The following is a 23,374-nucleotide window of genomic DNA, read 5'->3' as shown; positions in this document are numbered from 1 at the left end:
AGTAGGTACTACCAGGTACTTTTTGACAACATATGTCATATATACTGCTGCTTGTTTATCAATACAGCCAATTAGTCATTGCAAAATTTTAGTATAAACACGCTATTGTTACCTCACCATTTTGGTGCTCTCGGTCTCCTCTTTCATAAAACTGAGGTGCGCACCCAAATTGTTGTTATGGCGCAGCTTTACTAATAAACTTGCAGAAACAAAAGCAGTAGGTCTGTGTTTGCTGATGCAAGACAATACTGACAGCTTACTTGTTGAAGCGGCAAATGTTTCTCGGATTTGTGGAAGCTCGGGAAGGATTACTTGAAGATGAACAAGGGGGTAAATGATGGGGGGATGTCCGAAAAACAAAATCCCTCTTTATATATTTACACAACATTTTGCCTCCGAACAGCAATGCGATTGGCATATTAGGTTTTGTTCCATGCTCTCCTGTTTGATGAAAACAGACAGGATTATTATTGGCGGAGGGGGGAGAACAGTTCTAGATGTGAGGTGCGGCTTAGCAAGCGAGCTTTGAACTCGAGCATAAGGACGGTCACATGCTACATCGCCAGTCAGCGGTAGCTTGGCACGGGCCTGCTACTGCTGGCTTGGACTATTTACAATGACTTCACACATGTGCACATTATTGTTAAAAATGACAGAGAATCTACCAGTTTACAACAAGTCTATAAATAGAGATTTTAGCTTGACTCTTTGGAGAATTAATTCAGATGCTATTTTGATGTACCTGGCAGGAAATTACACCCACGGTTTTGGTGCATGCACGACTCACCGGCAGTGGCTATTTTCATACAAGAACACACACACACTCACGCGCAGATATCAGAGCGCACTAACCATAGGGAGTTTGTGCTTAGCTGGTTGGGACGTCAGGATGAATCAGTGTGGGGACAGCTGAGTGGACATGCCTATTCATCTGCCAAAGAAAAGAGGAGAAAAGGGGAGTGAGGGATTCTAAAAGATATGAGCTTGAGCCCCCCTGGAGCAACATGTTTGTGCAGTACTTTGCAGGCATACTCCATAGAGAGCTTTGCAAAGCAGGGGGGGGTGACAAGAACAAATATGCATGTTTGGTGCATACGTGACGTGAACATTGCAGATGAAAGCATGTAGGTTGCATGAACAAAAAGGCTGACGATGGCCTGTTTATTCCCATCTGTTGACTTCATCCCCATTGTGTTAACCCCCATGCTTTAACCTTAACCCCCTAATTGCCACCCTCCAGTTTTCTCTTGCACATCCTCCACACCCCCGACCCGCCCAGAGACAGTGTGCCACATTGGCCATGCACTAATCTGACGGCGTCTGCTTCAGCAAACACCTGCCATGTTTTGGACCACGAGGCTCATCCCAAAACCCTAATTTTTGATTTTATTTTTTTTTGTAGCTCACTGGCACTTCAACTAAAACCGGAATAGCTTCACTCAATAGTGTGAAAATGTTTCAAAACATAAACCCCTACTGTGTTGCCTGTGCTATTATTTGTCAGGCAAATACCCCACATAGCGGCACTGTTAAAAAATGAATAGACAAGCAAATCGTCTTACTGAGCAACTCATCATCCGTACTGTAAGTCCTTGATTATTTGTCTAATGATGATAAAACTTTGAGGATATCTGTATTACCTGTGACCAAAACCCATAGAAGGGGCCACATACTGTATGTCATCAACAGTCATGTGAAACAATTCAGACAAGGTGTGTTCCAATCAGGGTTTTATACTGCCGGTTCCGATACCAATTCTAATCACCTATATTGACTTTAAACTATTCCATGTATTTATGGTGAGTGCTATTGACAGTGGAACAATAAACACTATATTTAATGTAGTTCCTTTTTTTCATTTATTCCATGACAATTGTTTGAGCAAAACAAAATCAATAGTAAAAAAAAACAAGAAAGCATACAATGCATATTTAAACTGTTTGGTTTTTGCTCTTAACATCCTCCCGTGTCCAGGAAATGATTTCATAATTATGTAAACATTAACAAAAAAAATAATAAATATTTATAAAAAATTAAAAATAGACGTAATCCCTCTAACATTGAACATACTGATACTATGCTGGGTATCGACACAATAAACGTATCGATCGATCCACTTTCCTCCTGCAGTACATGTGTTGTTTTATTGTACTCTCTTTAGACTCTTAATCTACTTATTCATTTCATGTTAATAACTGCTTAAATACAGCTGCAACGGTGTTCCATCTACACTTCTTAAACTTTACTCTGTACTTATTTATTGGCTTAGCGGTTATCTTAGCTATTAGAATGCCTGTTACTGTTTTGCTCTTGGTGTATAACATATTTAGCATTGTCCTACAGTGATAATGTTACTTAAGAATTGTAGTGTACATGCTGTAATGGAAGTGATTAATATTAATTTAGGGGAGCAGCTTCACACTGTGTATGAACACACATATTTAGCTGCTAGCTTGCGGGACTACAAATAAAGTGTCAGCCAGAGGCGATCGTCATTCGTGATCTGCATTAAAAGGAAACAATCAGAAATGGCGTTAATATACTTTTTCACAAAAAACATCTAATACTGATTGAGGGCCTATCGATCAACACAGCTCTGAATAAGACAGTGGGTATTAAATTATTGCATTGATTGAAATTAATTAATTAGTCGTATTTAGCATGTTGTATTTTTTTCATTGTGTTAATCTTATTTTTGATCTCAAACTGAAGGAAAATCAGCAGTTTCAATACCTATTGCTAAGAAACGTGTTTGTACTGTTTAATGTTATATTAACTTTAACCATTTATATGGACCTTTATTTTAGTAAATACAATAGGCTGCATCAGTTGAAGTCTGTGCAAAAAAAATACTTTTTTGTTGTTTATGTCCATCTTTATAATAATGTGATGTATTTAAATGAAAATACCTCAAGTTTAGAGCTTTTGTAAGCATTTTTAGGTGTGATCAAAAAAAGATTAGATTAATGATAACAGATCATAATTAATCAATCGCTATTTTTTTTAATTTCTTGACCGAACTGTTTTCGATACCCCATTTGTATATGTATTTGTGTAAGCAACCTCTTCTACCTGAACCTCCACACAATATAGGGTGAAAATGTGTCCCCTATTTCACCTTCAAATACACCATATGGTGGTGTGGTTATGAAACCCCACAAGTTCGATTGACAAGTTTCTCACACACCTCTACAAACTAACTTCAGTGTGTTTTGCCCAATCACCACCAGGTTTGGTGCTCACCTTTAGGAGACTGACAAGCAACTTTGTATAAAATTTGAGTAGGATTGTTTGAAAAATATGGCGACCATTAAGCAAAACATCATAATTAACAACTAATAGTCCATAAATGATTAATTATCCGTCTCATTATGATAAAACTGAATATATCTGCATTACATGTATGCTAGCACATCTTACAAAGCATTTTGACCACAACCTGAAGGGGGCGCTGCAAATCATTAGCACATTACTAAAACATGGCCACCATAAAGCAAAACATCTTACTTCCCTAGCAACCAATTGTCCATTTGTTTAATAATGAAACAATTTAGACACATGCACTTTTAAAAAAAAGATTAGTACATGATAAATTTTCCCTGTCATTTCCAGTGCAGTGGATAAACCTTGCGTGAGGACAGATGTCTGGCAGATACTCAGACAGACAAGCTAAAAAATCTCAAGCTCTTTTTCAGTTCCTTTATCTGTTGTTCTTGCCCACGTTGAGGCGCCGCTGACATGCGGGCTGCAGCCTCTTTTGCTTTTTAACAATGAGCCTCTCAACCCCCTTAACAAGGGCTGGAGAGGGCGGACGATGAGTCGATGTGACAGTTCTGGTGCGGCCGACAATAGCAGGTTTTTACTTTTTTTTTTTTTACTTCGCGGCCAGAGGACGATCTTCTTGGTCACATGTCAAGACTTTGGGACCATTGTGCTGCAGAGTACTTAAATCCCACATACTCATGATTCTCCTCATTCTTAGCCGCCATTACTCAAAGCACAATGAAGAAGAGACGTTGCTTTAATTAAACAGCAATGTTTACATTTATCACCAATAGACTCCTTTGATGTCTGCACTTAGCCCCGTCTCTGTGCGCCAATTTTGTTGCAACAAAGTTGGGTTATAATGGATTATTGATCGGGAATTAGAGTGTGCTGACCCCCGAGGGCCCATCCTGATTTGGTCAGGAATGAATGCAACTCTTCATGCTTCACCTCACACACTCAATTTGGACACACAGGCCTGACCCTCTCTTAATACAAGCGGACAGGCGCCTCTTTACTAGTGGGGAGACAAAGGTTACACTGGAGTCTTGTGTTATTGCAAATTGTCCTTAATGGATGATCAGTGCAGGGCTTCTTTCCCCTCATATAAATATGAATACTCCTGTGACCCAAACCAGCTTGGACTTATGTGAAAACAATCTACGGGAAATGCTGTTTTTGTGTAGAAAAATCTACACAGAAAACAAAGACGTATGGTCAGGTAGGTATGGGCGATATGGCCTAAAATCTGTATCGCAATATATATTGCAGCCCCCTGCGATAACAATATGTATTACAGTATATTATTTGGCATATAAATGTTAAAAGAACCATTTCAAAACAGGTTATAAAGTATTCTAATTTGGCTACCAATATATGCAATAACATATTACATAATTTCTAGTTGTATTATATTCACAAAACTTTTATGAATCTATGGATACTTTCTGTTGTACTTTGGCTCTGTTAAACTATACTAAGCACGTAGTCTTTTGTTTCAATAATTGACAGTTTTGGGTGAAACGACAAATTTGGGTATTGATTCAATACCAAGTAGTTACTGGGGCATTATTGAACATACCAATGCTGATACTGATACTTTGAATGTTCAAAATCATTTAATGCAGTGCTTCTTAAAGGGCAACTGGGGGGCGGGGTTGTCTCTCAGTTCCCTATCATTCATTAAGACAAGCACACCTTTTACTTTTTTTTATGCATTGTAACATATCATTTGACAAGGTTGGGACTGTAAGTAGGTTGGATGTAATCATTGAAACAATTACAATCAAGAGTAAGATTACTAATTCAGTGTGAATATTTGAGTGGGCCCCGCACCCCTAAATCTAAATGGTTAAGAGATTCTGATCTGGACCACAAGTAAGTGTTTTAAATGTAGATTAAAATCATCATAGGTTGCGTTAATGGTTTTTGTTCATTATGTCACCCGTTCAGAATGTATATTTTTTTTATGGGAAAAATTAAGTGCATCCCTGGGAAGCATGGAGAGTTAGTGTACAGCATTCTTAATAAATAAATGCAATCAAAAGTTTGCTTACAATGGAGCCCATTTTAGTCCTTCTATTCTGCCTATGAAAGAGCTTAAAAACGTATCCAAAACCTCCATCCAGTTTTTATATACATGATGTAAGTATATATGTAATGTAGTAACAGGCACATTTATAACATGTAATATTTACGTATTTTGCTCATTTAAGCAAACGGTGGTGCATTAATTTCAAAAACGTATTCTGACGTTTACTTTTTTTTCCAACAATATCCCTGATTACTGCAAACTTCATGAGACAACAAACATAATAAAACATTACTATTGTACACTGTCTGCCGTCAATAGGATGCCGACTGTTAGGATGTTGATAAATTCCTGTTTAGATGAAGAATGACCCATAACCCTCGCAAATAAAAGAGGGGAGTGAAACCAAGCGTCTTTTTGTATCTTTTTAAATGGTAAATGGGTTGTACTTGTATAGTGCTTTTCTACCTTTTTTTTTTTTTTTTAAAGGAACTCAAAGCGCTTTCACACTATTTCCACATTCACTCACATTCACACACTGATGCAAATGTGTGCCATATCCAGGTCTACATTTGATGCCAAAATTTACCAATTTGTTGGATTATGTCCTCATACCTCTACTATCAAGGTAAAATTCATATTTATGATCTAAAATAAATGTTCACAAGCTCCGAGGCGGGAAAGCAGATCACCAGCCGATGATGTCTACATAGCCACACAAAGTAGTTAGTAATCTTCGTTATCTCGGCGCTGCTATAAAAAGTGTGTCTGCGTTAGTGCTTATGGTAAGAATATCACTAATACTTGGTTGATATTCAAGTCACGAAATGTAAATGGAGTATTGTTGGCGGTTTTTGAATGCTTATTTAGAGGGCTTAATGGGTGGAATAGACAACCTTCCATTGACTCCATTCCGTTGTAAGCAGACTTCTATTTACGAGTTAGAATGCATTGAAAAACATGTACATTCGTCGTCTTGTCTCTCACAATGATTGTAAACGATAAGCAACATTTCAAAAAAGTGCAATTGCCCTTTAACTATAATGCAAGGGCCCGTTGTTGGGCCGCGACTCAGCAAATGTCCCCTACAGCAGTGGTTCTCAAACTTTTTTCAGTGATGTACCCCCTGTGAACATTTTTTTAATTCAAGTACCCCCGAATCAGAGCAAAGCATTTTTGGTTGAAAACAGAGATAAATAAGTAAAATACAGCACTATATCATCAGTTTCTGATTTATTAAGTTGTATAACAGTGCAAAATATTGCTCATTTGTAGTGGTCTTTCTTGAACTATTTGGAAAAGAAGATATAAAAATAACTAAAAACTTGTTGAAAAATAAACAAGTGATTCAATTATAAATAAAGATTTCTACACATAGAAGTAATCATCAACTTAAAGTGCCCTCTTTGGGGATTGTAATACAGATCCATCTGGATTCATGAACTTAATTTTTAACATTTAACAAAAAAAGAAATCTTTAACATCAATATTTTATGGAACATGTCCACAAAAAATCTAGCTGTCAACACTGAATATTGGATTGTTGCATTTGTTTTCACTGTTTATGAACTTACATTCATATTTTGTTGAAGTATTATTCAATAAATATATTTATAAAGGATTTCTGAATTGTTGCTATTTTTAGAATATTTAAAAAAAACCTCACGTACCCCTTGGCATACCTTCAAGTACCCCCAGGGGTGGGTGTACCCCCATTTGAGAACCACTGTTCTACAGGACCGCCAAACTCACTTGTCACACATTTCTCCACCATGACAATGACAATATCAAAGAAACAGAAGAAGTCTCGATTGTAAGTCTTAGAAGTATTTTTAGTACGGAATTATTTAATTGGTGAAGCTGTATTTTCATTGTCTCTTAAATTTAATTAACAGTTTATTTAAAAACATATTACCATTTATTATGAATTTAGTTAGCATTTAATTATTTTAGCAATACGTAATTGTATGCACATTGATTTCTCATACACTAATCTCCTTTTACATTCAAGAGTTTGAGCTTTCGGTTAACATATCCTCTTACAGTATGTTGTGTAGGATGTTCAACTATTATTCGTCCTCCAGTGATAACAGTACAGTTTATTTTGCCACCATGGAGGTGAGGATTCCTGACTTAGAAGTGGTTTTGAACTGTGGAGGGACTTCAGCTGCTATCGCGATTAATACATTGTGTTGAGAGCGCCTTCATATCTCCATCTGCAAATCTTCATATCTCATCCATAATACTCTGTAGTATTTGTGTGTGTGTGTGTGTGTTGTTTAATATGTTATTATGCCTTCTATTTGATATTAAGTTCATTTCAGTGTGGTACTTGTTGCTGCTTTTATTATTATAAAGATATTTCCTGCATTGAACTTGCTGGACCTGGGGATAGGTTGATTGGCAACAATAAATTGACCCTAGTGTGTGAATGTGAGTGTGAATGTTGTCTGTCTGTTGGCCCTGCGATGAGGTGGCGACTTGTCCAGGGTGTACCTTCCGCCCAAATGCATCTGAGGAATGCTCCAACAACCCCCCGTGACCCCAAAAGGGACAAGCGGCAGAAAATGGATGGATGGATGGATGCACTTGCTGTGCTTCTGAAGCTGGCTTGTTGACATACACATCAAAAGTAGCATGTCATGTTACAAACGTCTCGCCATTGGTGTTAAGTAATTCATTAGACCACTCATTATTAGTAAAAGTTCATATTACGCCGTTATGCCGAACATTGCCTACCAGTCAGAGAAGGTAAGGGACTTGGTTCAAGCCCTGATTAGGGCATGTTTTTTTAACCAATCCTCCGCAATTTGTGAAGAAATTTACATTTCCCGGGAAATTTGCTATACTTGAAATGCCAATGTTAAACATGCCCTCTCTCCTTTCATTAGGCATGAAAAACATCAGCGAAACAGCTGTACAGCTTTGCCTTGTTTTTTCTACTTTGTTTTGGAAACGTCTATTAGCGATGCTAATATTTTGGTTGATTTTGCACCAAACAACATCAACAGATTTCCCAAAATTTGTTATTGCCTGTGTCTGATATGAATGTCAGAGGAGATGTACTGTAAGCTTAACGCAACACAAGGAGGAGGAGTTTTTGAGCGCTGTCGAACAGTTTGGAGAAAAATTATCACAAGAACTCAAATTAGATATCAAAACACATACAGGGGGATTTATTATAGCAAGCACTTTTTTTTCGCTATAATTAACTTCACTTCAATGAATAAAGAGAAAAGATAGGGAACTTTTCATACGCAGGGCTAAAGGGCAGGTGCTTGGGTTCTCTCTGTGCCTACAATAATTTTGACCTGCTCTATTTACAGGTTCTCTTGATTGGCGAGGATGCATCCCCGTCAAATACCAGGATGACTGAAAAGCGGTGATGGTTCCCAGATTTTTGTACAACCTACAAACTTTTTGAACCTTGTTGACAAAGAAGTGAGCGACCATTTAGCACCGCTCGAGAAGGAAGGATGGAGACCAAAATGAGGGAGGAGGATCCATCAAAATCCATGTCAAAGGCGGCGACAGAGGAAGACGGGACCTCAGGTCATACCTGCGGCGTGTGCGGTCGCAGCTTCCCCCTCCTCAGCTCTTTATCCCAGCACATGAGGAGACACACCCGGGAGAAACCGTACAAATGTCCTTACTGCGATCACAGGACTGCCCAGAAAGGCAGCCTGAAGGCTCACATTCGGAGCCACAAACTGGGTCTCTTCAGCCAGAACCCTGGGGACACTGATACAGCACAAGGAGGGGGGGACACCATGGAGCCCGACACTCCTGAGGAAGTCTCTGGCAAAGGTCACAACGCCAATGATAAGGTGAAGAAGAAAGCCGGCAAGAAGAAAGATTCTGAAGTTGAAGGTGAGGATGATGGCGGGTGGGACGGTGCGGGGACGTTCATCTGTGCCGTCTGCAGCCAAGTCTTCCCTCAGGTGCTGCTGCTTAAGTCACACATGAAGCGGCACCGCGGCGCTCATGACCATGGGTGCCGAATTTGCGGGCGCCGCTTCCGCCAGGCGTGGTTCCTCCAGAGTCACATGCGCATTCACCGGGTCAAAGCCCAGCTGCGGGGCGGAAAGGGTCCGGAACCGGCCACCACCATCAACGGTGTCCCCCAGAATCCCGAGTCGCTGACCAACGACGAGTGCCTCTACGAGCTTTGTGCTGCATGCGGAAACTTCTTCCTTGACGGAAAGACCTTGAGGATTCACGAAAGGCTACACAAGCTGAACCACAGAGTACCGCAGGACCCAGAGGCCTCTGAATTGGGTGTCACGCAGAACCAGTTCTTGGAAGGCCTGAAGCTCACTCGTGTTGGACTGCAGGAGGAGGACAAAAGTGAGAGACGGCGGATTCCAGAACTGGATCCCGTTTGCAGCTACCAAGCGTGGCAGTTGGCCACCAGGGGGCGACTGGCGGAGGCCACAGAGAAATGTTTAGGCTGGGAGGAGCGCCTTGCTGATGCGGAGGTGGCGTACGACACAGAGAAGGGCGAGTACGTCCCCATCAAGCACAACAAGAAAAGGAAGCAAATGGACTCCTCGGGGCCCGGTGTGAAGAAGAAGAAAGGCGACTTGGGTTTCAATCGGGTGGAAAAAAGTCTGGCTCAGGCTAAGGCTGCCTTCTCCACCTCTGACAAAAAAATGTGCCAGAAAGACCGGATCCTGCTGAACGGACTTGGTCATGCGTTCTACCAGGCACTGCAAAACAGAACGGTAAAGGAGGACGGAGTCTTCCCCAAACACACCAATGACGACAGGAATAAGGAGCCTGAAGGTAGGAAGAGCCACAGGGCACTTATTCAGCAACACTCGGTAATGTTTGCCAGCGTGAAACATCAATTAATATTTTGCTACCATTCTATCTAGACTTCATGAATGAAGAACTTTGAAAATATTTGTTTTTGTGGATAGAGACCTCATGTGGAACACTGGTGCAATTACAAGCCAGTGTGGACTTGTCAAAATTCTTTGATGGACTACAAGGAAAATAAAACAAAAAGTAATTTTTTTAGTACTTTTATTTACCAAATAATAAAAATATTGAATAACAATAACATAATTGTGCTATTTTTTAAATAAAACATTGTAATAATGATTAAATAAAATATATCAAAGTATCAAATAAATAAAATATGTCATCTGGAAGCTGTTATCACAATTTTTTTTTTTAAAGAATAACAAAATGTGAAAAAAGGTATATACGGTTCAGTTCTTTTTGGCACACATCAAATGCAAAATTAATCCATAACAATAATCCCTCATTTTGAATCAGAATCTATGAGTCTTTTGCAGCCATGAGAAGAAATCTAACCCTAATGGCAAAACATAACAGCTTTCCAAAAACTGCAGCAAAAATAGTTATACTGTAACATATATTGTCTTGCCTTATATTTTCCAGTGTTAAAAATAATTCCAAACATCAATATATATTCATATTGCACGGCATAGCTCGGTTGGTAGAGTGGCCGTGTTAGCAACTTGAGGGTTGCATGTTCGATTCCCGCTTGTGCGTTCCTAGTTACTGCCGTTGTGTCCTTGGGCAAGACACTTTACCCACCTGCTCCCAGTGCCACCCACACTGGTTTAAATGTAACTTAGATATTGGGTGTCACTATGTAAAGCGCTTTGAGTCACTTGAGAAAAGCGCTATATAAATATAATTCACTTCACGATAAAAAAAGACTAAAAATTTGTATAATTTTGCTGCATGCTTTAAATAGGAAAATGTATTGCCATCTGGTGAAAAACAGAGACCAAACCTTAAAGAATTGCATATGCTAATGTTAAACGTAGAACCAACAATGGTACAAAATATATCCAGGATGTATTGAGAGTTAAATAATTGGGACACTTCTAGAATGAGTGTACATTATTCACTGTTTCAGTCTAATCAATTTTTGATGTAGCGGGCATGGCATGTCAAAATGGCATTGTCGTATTATTTTGCTAAAAAAAAGTTGTTAATGCTGTGTTAGTATCAATATATATTATTTTATTTTCATTGTTTTAATTTATTTTTCATTTGTTGCTGCATATTTTATTCTTTATTGTCATGGGACGAAGGAAAGTACATTAATAAAACACTTGAAATGTACCTACAGGAATCATGGTAAATCCACAATTCAGGTGGAATACATTTCCATACAGGATAAAGGTTGTCTTATGCTGCTAGCTTAATGCTAACATACAATGGGCAAACCCATTGACATGCCAACAAAAAGTAGCTTCGCGATCGTAAACCTGTAAACAAATGAGATTTTAACGGACCGCAACTGACATCACAAGTAAATGAATGTACTGTATGCGAAACAAAGACTGTTATTTGTTTCTGTTCAGGTATTCCTGAACCGCTGCACATAAAAGGGTGAAAATGTGTTGCCTGTGCTATTATTTTTACAATAAATACTTCAAATGGCGGCACCAATTTTAACCCCATATTTCAGAATACCTTGAAATTTGTTACACAGCTTTACTAAACACCCACTGTAACTTTAGGGTGTCTCACCAAATCAGAACAAACTTTGGCACACACCTTTTGGGGACTGACTAACTGTACTTACTGGGCATCTAATAGTCAATTGTCTAATGATGATAAAACTTTGAGCACATCTGTATTACATATATGCGAGCATGTCTTGCAAAGTAATTCCAACTCGTTTGTCTCCCACTTGAAACATGATTTCTATATCCCCCTGCCTGCAGATAACCAGCCTTTCTTCTGCGAGCACTGTGACTTCCACACCCCCGACGCCTCGCTCCTCAGGTCTCACGTGCACATGCAGCATTGGGACGTTACGGCATCTCGCGGAAAACAGAGCTCGCGTTCCGACAACCAAAGTGTCTCCAAGGCCTCGCGGTACATGGACTACCTCAGGAAACGGAGCGCCTTGCTTTGTCAGCCATATTGGAACCCTTACCCTGGACCACCTGGTGTGGGGTTGGCGGAGTTGAACATTAAGACAGAGAAGGGCAATGAGGAGGAGAGTGAAGTTCAAGGAAAAGAATCAGATGGTGTTCTGAACTTGTCTTCATTAGATGGAGACAAAGGACAAGTGTCTTGCGTTAAAAAAGAATGCCTGGCGAGACATCATTGCCCGTACTGCTCGCATGCCACCTGCTATCCGGAGGTGCTGTGGATCCACCAGCGGGTGTCACACAGGGTTGGCACCAGCAGCTCTGTGGCCCCCAAGTGGGCCCCGTGCGCGTACAGTCTTAGGAGTCCAAAGACGGGCATTTCCCAATGGAGGCGCACAGGACCCCCGCCGTTCCTGGAAGGGAAGGACTGCCCGACTTTGCCTGCTCCCAGGAGTAAGCGCACGCAACCACCAGGTGGCGCTCCAAAGAACAGCAGCAAGCAGACGGCCGCCAAGAGCCAATCAGGTGCCAAGTCCAAGCCTCAGTCTAAGGACTCTAGATTGAGAGCACCCGAGAGGAAATCTGGTGAGCAACAGCGGGCGGCGGAGAGGGCCGGTAAACCTCCCAGCAGCCAAGCTAGCTCGTCCAACAAGGGCGCCTCTGGGAGAACCACGGTGGAAGGAGTCTTCCCGAAAGAAGGTCTCGGCCTTATGTTGGCCCGAAGTCATGCCGGGGCGCCATCATATTCATCCACAGACAGACTCCACCCACAAAGGCGTTCATGTGACTCCTCCCCAGCACCCAAAGATGCTGACCTGTGGGCCGCCATGAGCATGTGGGGCCACAGAGCCTACTTCGAACCGCTGATGTTCGCTCAGGGAAAGCGGGACACCCCAGCAATGGACCCGCCTGTGGACTTTGACGTCTTGAGCCTACTGAAGAACTACAGCCCTCACGAGCTGGCAGCGCACTACCAGCACTGGGGCTTTGTAGACCCCAGGCTTGATCCACAAGGTGAGGGGACTCCTCTAAAGACAAAAAAACACTTCATTTTCGAACATTTACAACCCACTTCTTTCTTTGCAGCAATGCTGCGGCTAAACGGAATTTACGGAAATGAAGTCCATTCCTCCTCTGAAGCTTCCAAACAAGTACGTGTCCGATTTTTATTATTTAATTTTCATAAAAAATACAAGTGTTTCAATTGAAATTGCACAATGACAGAAGTCAGGATGAATAATATCAGGCACTACGGCAATTATTGAATAATACATATAAGATTTCAGCAGAAACGATATCAGGAACAGTTTATATATTGTTTAATGGCTACCACAAATTTTGGATACATTATACAAGACTTTGTGTTTTGCATCATATAAATGAACACATTCAGCATAAGATATCACACACTGGTATTCATAAATAATGAGCAATGAATTCAGGCTAAAGAATATCAGACACTGCTATTCATTAAATAAATAAACAAATGCAAGATAAACCATATTAAACACTGTGCCATTCATTAGATCTGTGGTTCTCAAATGGGGGTACGTGTACCCCTGGGGGTACTTGAAGGTATGCCAAGGGGTACGTGAGATTTTTAAAAAGTATTCTAAAAATAGCAATTCAAAAATAATTTATAAACATATTTATTGAATAATACTTCAACAAAATATGAATGTAAGTTCATAAACTGTGAAAAGAAATGCAACAATGCAATATTCGGTGATGACAGCTAGATTTTTTGTGGACATGTTCCATAAATATTGATGTTAAAGATTTGTTTTTTTGTGAAGACATTTTTAGAAATAAGTTCATGAATCCAGATGGATCTCTATTACAAACCCCAAAGATGATGATTACTTCTATGTGTAGAAATCTTTATTTATACTTGAATCACTTGTTTATTTTTCAACAAGTTTTTAGTTATTTTTATATCTTTTTTTCCTAATAGTTCAAGAAAGACCACTACAAAATGAGCAATATTTTACACTGTTATACAATTTAATAAATTAGAAACTGATGACATAGTGCTGTATTTTACTTCTTTATCTCTTTTGTTCAACCAAAAATGCTTTTCTCTGATTTGGAGGTACTTGAATTAGAAAAATGTTCACAGGGGGTACATCGCTCAAAAAAGTTTGAGAACCACTGCATTAAATCATAAGGAATTTCAGGATAAATGATGCCAGGCATTCTGGTATTCATGAAATCAACGGAAATATTCAGAAGAAAACTTATCAGACACTAACTAAATTAAACAATAAATTAATGGATTTTGAATCAATGATATCAAACACTGTTATTTATTAATACATTTTGGATAAACGATATTGTTGTATTCATTAAATAAACAAACACATTCAGGATATCAGTATAAATGATATCAGGCACTGAGGTTCTCAGCATTCAGCTTTCTCTACGTTACTTGTAAATACCGTAAGCTTGGACAGTTTCTCCAACCAGATCATATTATTAGTATGTTCTTGCTCAATAGTTTCTGTAATTTTAGTCACTATTTTGATATGCTAAGTTTGTAGGTAAATGAATTAGTTAAAAATAAATAATAGAATAGAACAGAAAGTACTTTATACAAGACTCTTTGCTATTTATTAAATACTGAATGAACTGTGGCAATATTAAATAATCTTTGCATAAATTCAGGATAAATGGTAGCAGACATTACAGAATTCATAAATAAATGTAAAAAAAAATCAGGATAGATGATATCAGACACTGTAGCATTATTAAAATAATACATGGAGAACTTCAGAATACATTTTTCATTTCATTTTTATTTATCTCATTCATTGATGTGCATATAGAACGATAAATAATTATATCACAATTATACAATTTAAATTCACACAATTCCTGAGGAGCAGGATGAAGAAAATCTTATAATTTCCTGCCCCCTTTGACATAATACATTATCTTACTTCATGAATATCATTTAAGCCAACACATATCCAAATGTAATGAAACAAAAGCAAAAAACACAAGAAAAACACAACAAGTGCAAAACTTCATAAAGTATAAATCAAACCAAGAAAATAATAGTAATAATATAATATACACCTCACGGAATGATACAGAGCAAATACAAAACCAGACAAAAAATAAGCAAACTAATAAATAAAAAACAAAATGTAAACACTTATGGCTGTCCATATGATCTTATTGTTCTATCTTTATATATTTTTTTCAATTGGAATATATTTTTACAGTTTTTTATCTCGTTGTAAAGAGAATTCCACAATTTTACCCCCAGCACTGATGTACACATTTGTTTTAAAGTTGTCCTTGAATATTGTTGTTTGAAATGACCTTTTCTTCTATGCTCTGTATTCTCAGAAGTGATGACAAACATTTTTTGTAAATTTGCTGGTAATGTTTTACTTCTAGCCTTAAACATGACACACAATGTCTGTAGCTTTACTAGCTCCTGTAGTTTCAATAGTCCAGAGTTAATAAATAAAATGTTAGTGTGTTCTAAGTAATCTACTTTATGAATAATCCTTATAGCTCTTTTCTGTAATTGACACAATGCCTTTATGTTACTCTTATATGTGTTCCCCCACACTTCCACACAGTAGCTGATATATGGCAATATAAGTGCACAATACAATGTGCGCATTGCCCTATAATCTAACATATATTTTACCTTGTTTAATATAAAAATACTCTTAGACATCTTTTTTCGTACATGTGCAATATGACATTTCCATGTCAGACCGTCATCCAGTATCACTCCTAAAAATCTAAGTTCAGAAACCCTTTCTACATCAATTCCATCTATCGACAGTTTGATGGTGTCCTCTCTTTTCCTCTTACCAAAAATCATAAACTTTTTTTTTTTTACATTTAATGATAATTTGTTGACATCAAACCATCTCTTAAGTTTAATCATTTCCTGTTCAATAAGTATTGATAACGCTTTTAAGTCATGTCCCGAACTATAAAAGTTGGTGTCGTCCGCAAATAAAACAAATTTCAATAACTTTGATACCTCACATATATCGTTGATATACAAAATAAACAATTTAGGTCCCAAAACCGAACCTTGTGGAATTCCACATTTAATCCTCATTTGTTCAGATGTATTACCCAAAAAATCCACAAACTCTTGTCTATTATCTAAATAACTTCTTAGCCATTCTAAAACTACTCCTCTCACACCAAGTGAATGCAACTTGGACAATAATATAGAATGATCTATAGTGTCAAATGCTTTTTTAAGATCGATAAACACACCGATAGTATATTTCCTATTATCAGTTTCTGTTGCTATATCCTCCATTATATTCATTACAGCTGAAGCAGTGGATCTATTAGTTCGGAATCCATACTGGCTCTCACTCAACAGCATGTTCTTCTCAATAAAACTGTCTAATTTTTCTACAAATATTTTTTCAATTATTTTAGAAAATTGTGACAGCAGTGACACTGGTCTGTAATAAGCAAATATATGTTTATCTCCCGTTTTATAGAGTGGAATTACTTTTGCTACCTTCATTCTATTTGGAAAAGTCCCTGTTTGAAAAGAGAGATTAAAAACATAACAGAGGTTTGATGATACAGTCAATAGTCTTTTTTACAATTATCATGTCAATACCATCACTGTTTGTTGATGCCTTATTTTTCAGTTTTGTTACAACCGATAGAATTTCATTTTCACTAACATCTCCTAAAAGCATAGACTGTAGCACTTTGCTTCCCCCTCTCCATCCACTATGTATATCTTTATGTTCTTCAATACTCTCTGCCAATTTGGGTCCAACATTCACAAAAAAAGAATTGAATCCATTTGCTACTTCTTTCATATTTGTTATCTTATTATCCTCATTGATAAAATAGCTTAATATTGTTTTTGTTTTTTCCTAGTAAGTTATTGTAATAGTCTTTTTTAGCTTGTCTCAATATTGTTATCAATTTGTTTTTGTAAACCTTATATTTCATTTCAGCATCCTTTGTTCTTACTTTTATAAAGTCTCTATAAAGTTTGTTTTTCTTTTTACAAGCATTCTGTAGTCCCTTTATAATCCAAGGCTTTTTATTGTAGCTGTCTCTTTGTTTCCATACATTCGGACAATGTATTTCATACAATGATAAATAAATATTAAGAAAAGCCTCATATGCAGCATTTGCCTCTCCCACATACACCTCATTCCAGTCTGCTTCAAATAAATCCTTCCTAAATGTATTTATTGCCTCTTCAGTCCTTTTCCTTGTATACCTATGGGTTTTCTCCTCCCTCTTTCTATACATTTGACAGTCATATGTAAGAAACACAGGTAAGTGGTCACTTATATCATTAATTATTGATCCACTTTTTATATTATTTTCTATGTCATTTATAAAGATGTGATCAATTAACGTTGCACAATTTGTCGATATTCTATTGGGTTTGGTGATCAATGGATAAAGCCCTCTACTATATACCACATCCAAGAAGTCTCTTGTTGATTTATTTCTGGGTGAGCTTAGCAGGTCTATGTTATAGTCGCCACACATGACAAATGTTTTCTTTTCCTTTACCTTACACAGTTATTCTTCCAGACTATCATTAAATGCTTCTACCTTAGACCCAGGTGTCCTATATAAACACGTAACAATAACATTTCTCTTCTTTTCTATGTCTACCTCCACAGTTACACATTCAAATAAATCATCGATTACCGTTGTCATACATTCGACAGGTTTACATTTCAAGTCGCAGTCAACAAACAGGGCCACACCTCCTCCCTTCTTGTTTTTTCTACTACTGTGATACAACTTATACCCGTCAATGGAGAAGTCAATACCTCTGTCTTTATCGATCCATGTTTCAGAAAGTGCTATTATTTTGATTTTGCTGTTTAAAGTCTTCAAGTATTCGTCAATCTTTGAGAAATTTGCATATAAGCTTCTGCAGTTGAAATGTATTAAAGAAAATTTATCATCTAAGCTAACATTGTCATTAAATTGTTCCTCGGTGTAGTAGTCACAAGTAGCATTGATTGAGTTGAACAGATGGTTATCTGGGTCAACATCTTATTCAAAGTCATGTAATTTATAGTCCATGTATTCAGCTCTTGAAGACGCTTGATTCTCAGTTGTCTCACCTTCTCGTCGCGAAGCCTTCCCCATCTCCAGCCAAGGATGAGCCATGTCAGTCATACGCCTAGCAGGTCTCATCTATATTGATCCAAGTCACGGAGCTCTGGAATCGTGACAACTTTGGCTTCTTCATATGGTCCATTTAGCCGAATCATGATTTTACAGTTTCGTGTCCATGTTGCTTGTTTTCTTTTCTGAAGATGCGTGCTTGTCTTGCAATGTCGGCGTTCTTCTTTGTAAGATGTTCATTGATGTAAACCCCAGTTCCTTTCAGCTTCCTTCCCTGCCGTAGTAACTTTGTCTTATGTTTTCGATTCACAAACCGGATCACAATGGCTGGGTTGGTTCTGCTGTCCTTCCTGGGGATAGTATGGCACGCCGAAATGCTGCCACTTTGAAGAGATATGTTCTTACTTGTAAAAAAGTTAATTACTTGCCGTTCAAGTGTCTCAAGTTCGTCTGCCGGGGCTTCGGCGTCCTTGTCAGCGTCCCTGCTGCGAGTCCCGGCCACTCTTGCATACGTGCGATGTTTGGTTTCCAGTCCGCTTATAATCAGATCGTCCATTCTGGTGTATTGTTCAAGTTCGTCAATTCTGGCTTCTAGGTCGACAATTTTCTTGTCTTTCTCCTTGATGATGTTTTTTAGCATTTTGATTTCGGTCAACAACTCCATTAGTGTGTCTTGCTGCTTGGCCACTGTCCTTACATCTTCCGACAGGGCGTTGATAGATTTTCTAATCTCCTCCAAGTCTTCCTCGAGTTTCTTGTGTTTTGCAGTCATTTTCTTGAATCACGCCGGCTTTTTTACTCACAGTAGGTAAACAAGTCACTCTTCGATCTGCTTCGAAGTCACTCTTCATCAGCGGCACCCGGCACACACTCATCGGTCACTTAAATCATACCAAACACTGTGACTTTCATTAAATAATACTGTAAATGAATGAATTTTGGATAAATGATATCAGACCTTATGGTTTTCATTAAATATTAATTGAATAAATTCAGGACAAATGAAATCAGATGCTGTGGTTCTCAGCATTCTGTTTCTTCCGTATTCCATGTAAATCCCGTACACTTGTACGATTTGTCACACCGGATCATACAATTAGTACATTATTTGAGTCCCCAGCTCAATCTATTCCATAATTGTATTCCACATTTTGATATGCTAAAAGTATTGAGGCATTATTGTACCAAAATAAGGGCCCTGTACTGTATCTGTCATAACTTGAAAGCTGAGCATCTTGAAGTGCATTTACCTCCTCTGTGTCATCCTACAGGTAACCAGTCGCTCCACTTCCACCTCAGGGTCTATCCACAAAGGAACGTGAAGACTCCTCTGCGTCCTCCCCGCTGATAAACTGACTGACGCACCGTGACTTCCTAAAACATTAATAGTAATTAAGGCACTTGATTATTATGCACAACAAATGCAAACAAGTATTTTGTGAAGCAAAGTAAAATGTGAAACTGGAAATTAGACTACAAAGACATTTGATTGTAAGACAATTCTGTCCTTGCATTTCCTTTTAATATGGAAATAAATTCATCGTTGTTTTACTTTATTTTCTTTATCATTTCATTTAAAGCATGCCAAATGGACAATACCACTGACAGCTTTAACTCTTGACATTCCCAACTTACTGCAAATGTTTTACTTTTTGCCAAACTGTAGAACAAGTCTCTCTCATTTTCTGTGTAAATACACGCACTGGTGTCATTCATGCCAGCAATGTCCTCATTTATTATCTTCCAGGTCCAAACACTAAAACCATCACATCATTGCTTACTTTTGTGTTTTCCCCCCTAATTTTAGCTTCCATTCCCTGAACTGTATTTGTGTCCTCCTAGAGAGAGAAATAATGTGTTTGCACCAAAAACAAACATAAAAAGCCATCAACTTGTGACTACTACTGAGAGTGACGGGTACTGACTTTGAAATCATTTGTACATGATAGTTTTATTTATGTTTTTGTTTCGAGTGAAATTGTAACACTATGTACTTGATTTATTTGTAGTCAGAAATGTTGAACGAAAGATAATAAATTGTTCTGCAAAAAACTTTGTTTTTGAATCAAAAAGTATATTTTGACCACTTGTATGTTTTGTTTTAACGTTTAATATTGTTATAACACGGCCAATTGTTTACACTTTAACTCAAACGTGACAAATTACTTAGGAGGAATTCAGTATAAAGGATATCACGACTACTATTCATTGAATAAATGATATCAGACATTGGTATTGATAAACTAATTCAGGACAAACAATATTAAACACTGTGCCATTTATTAAATATTCAATGAAGTTTTTAAGCATTGTGGTATTCATTCAATAAATAAAATCAGGATAAATGAGATCTGACTATAGAATTCATTAAAATAAAAAACAAATACATTTTGACTAAAATAGATCCAACAATACTACTCTAAATAGATATTAGGCATTGTGGTATTGATTAAATAAACAAACGCACGATAACCAATTTCAGACACTGTCACGAACAGACGTCGCTGCTGTAATTGTGACCTCAGGGTGCAGGAGAAAAGTGTTGACGTGCATGTAAGAGTTTTAATACTCACAAGAAAGTGCAAGCACAAGCAAATGTAACCAATAACTGTGCAGTTTACATACAACACAAACAGTAATGGTTGTCAGCACTTGATAATCCTCCAGCCCTGACTACAGGGCAGGCTTGCATATAAAGAAGCCTGATTGGCAACCACGAACAGGTGTGCACAGGTTGCTATTCAGGGACACGTGAGGGAAAAAGCCCTCAGGGACTCAGACAGGAAGTGGAAAAGTAAACTAAGGAAGAGAACACTAAACTAAGGAAAGAATAAGAATGTTAGATCTGCTTGAACATGTCGTGACACACTGTGCCATTCATGAAAAAATTATTATTCATTATTCATAAATTCATTATTGAAGATAAATGATATCAGAAACTAATCCTCCTAAAATAAAAAATATCAGATGTTGTAGTATTCATTAAATAATAAAATGCCATATAAATTATATCAGGTAAAGTAAAATTCAAAAATAAATACATTTTTGGTTAATAATATCAGGCATTGTGGTTGTCATTAAAATAAACTAATTCAGGATGAATGATAGACATTAAACAGTGAACAAATTAATTATGGATAAATGATATCAGTCATACTCCTATTCATTAAATAAATTATATCAGACATTGTGGTATTTATTAAATAAAATAAACTCAGGATAAAAAATATCAGGCACTCTGCCATTCAGTACATAGTAAATGAATGAATTTAGGGTAAAATATATCAGACACTCTACTATTAATACAATGAATACACTGTGGTATTCATTAAACAAATTTAGTTCAGTAAAACATACATTTTTTGGGGAGTGGGGGATATTGGGATTAAATAAATCTGATTCAGAATGAACGGTATAGACACAGTCATATAGATAAATAATAAATTAATGAATCCAGGATAAAGTATATCAGACACTACCAAAAAATAAATGATATCAGAAATAGTGCTATTTATTAAATAAAGATTTAAAAAAACATTATTTTAGACACTGACTTTCATTAAATAATAAATGAATGCATTTTGGGTTAAGGATATCAGTCATTTTACTACCGGTATTTATTAAATACAAACCCAATTTCCATATGAGTTTGGGAAGTTGTGTTAGATTTAAACATAAACGGAATACATCCATCCATCCATTTTCTACCGCTTATTCCCTATCAGGGTCGCGGGGGGCACTGGCGCCTATCTCAGCTACAATCGGGCAGAAGGCAGGGTACACCCTGGACAAGTCGCCACCTCATCGCAGGGCCAACACAGATAGACAGACAACATTCACACACTAGGGCCAATTTTAGTGTTGCCAATTAACCTATCCCCAGGTGCATGTTTTTGGAAGTGGGAGGAAGCCGGAGTACCCGGAGGGAACCCACGCATTCACGGGGAGAACATGCAAACTCCACACAGAAAGATCCCGAGCCTGGATTTGAACCCAGGACTGAAGGAACTTCGTACTGTGAGGCAGACGCACTAACCCCTCTGCCACCGTGAAGCCCAAACGGAATACAATGATTTGCAAATCATTTTCAACCCATATTCAGTTGAATATGCTAAAAAAGACAATATATTTGATGTTCAAACTGATAAACATTTTTTTTGTGCAAAAAAACCCATCTATGGTCCGTAAAATCATAAAAAAGTTCAGAGAATCTGGAGAAATCACTGCACGTAAGCGATGATATTACGGACGTTTGACCCCTCAGGCGGTACTGCATCAAAAACCGACATCAGTGTGTTAAGGATATCACCACATGGGCTCAGGAAAACTTCATAAAACCACTGTCAGTAACTACTGTTGGTCGCTACATCTGTAAGTGCAAGTTAAAACTCTACTATGTTAAGCCAAATCAATTTATCAACAATATCCTGAAACGCCGCCGACTTGGCTGGGTCTGAGCTCATCTAAGATGGACTGATGCAAAGTGGAAAGGTGTTCTGTGGTCTGACGAGTTCACATTTCAAATTATATTTGGAAAAAACGGACGTGGTGTCCTCTAAAACAAAGAGGAAAAATAACCATTCGGATTGTTATAGGTGCAAAGTTCAAAAGCCAGCATCTGTGATGGTATGGGGGTGCATTAGTGCCCAAGGCATGGGTAACTTACACATCTGTGAAGGCACCATTAATGCTGAAAGGTCCATACAGGGGCTTCACGGTGGAAGAGGGGTTAGTGCGTCTGCCTCACAATACGAAGGTCCTGCAGTCCTGGGTTCAAATCCAGGCTTGGGATCTTTCTGTGTGGAGTTTGTATGTCCTCCCCGTGAATGCGTGGGTTCCCTCCGGGTACTCCGGCTTCCTCCCACTTCCAAAGACATGCACCTGGGGATAGGTTAATTGGCAACACTAAAGTGGCCCTAGTGTGTGAATGTGAGTGTGAATGTTGTCTGTCTATCTGTGTTGGCCCTGCGATGAGGTGGCGACTTGTCCAGGATGTACCCCGCCTTCCACCCAATTGTAGCTGAGATAGGCGCCAGCGCCCCCCGCGACCCCAAAAGGGAATAAGCGGTAGAAAATGGATGGATGGATGGGTCCATACAGGTTT

General features: G+C 38.1%; 1 protein-coding gene and 1 long non-coding RNA gene across 2 annotated transcripts in view; one reads left to right on the top strand and one right to left on the bottom strand.

Moving 5' to 3' along the window:
- The window catches only part of LOC133557785 (zinc finger protein 516-like), a 53,201-nt gene extending 32,890 nt beyond the window's left edge, over window positions 1-20,311 (top strand). Inside the window, exons 2-5 of the mRNA XM_061908580.1 lie at window positions 8,623-10,081; window positions 12,010-13,176; window positions 13,249-13,313; window positions 19,542-20,311. Coding sequence (XP_061764564.1) covers window positions 8,773-10,081; window positions 12,010-13,176; window positions 13,249-13,313; window positions 19,542-19,592 — 2,592 coding nt within the window. The 5' untranslated portion in view covers window positions 8,623-8,772 and the 3' untranslated portion in view covers window positions 19,593-20,311. The remainder of the gene's footprint in view (window positions 1-8,622; window positions 10,082-12,009; window positions 13,177-13,248; window positions 13,314-19,541) is intronic.
- On the bottom strand, window positions 721-20,944 carry LOC133557786 (uncharacterized). Its single transcript, XR_009807847.1, has 3 exons — window positions 20,844-20,944; window positions 19,521-19,644; window positions 721-931 (listed from the first exon to the last, which is right to left on the bottom strand). It is a non-coding gene; the product is annotated as an uncharacterized LOC133557786 (long non-coding RNA).
- Between the last annotated feature and the right edge of the window lie 2,430 nt (window positions 20,945-23,374).

The sequence above is a fragment of the Nerophis ophidion genome, linkage group LG08, assembly GCF_033978795.1.
Source record: "Nerophis ophidion isolate RoL-2023_Sa linkage group LG08, RoL_Noph_v1.0, whole genome shotgun sequence".
Taxonomy (NCBI): Eukaryota; Metazoa; Chordata; class Actinopteri; order Syngnathiformes; family Syngnathidae; genus Nerophis; species Nerophis ophidion.
This window is presented reverse-complemented; position numbering and strand designations above follow the sequence as displayed.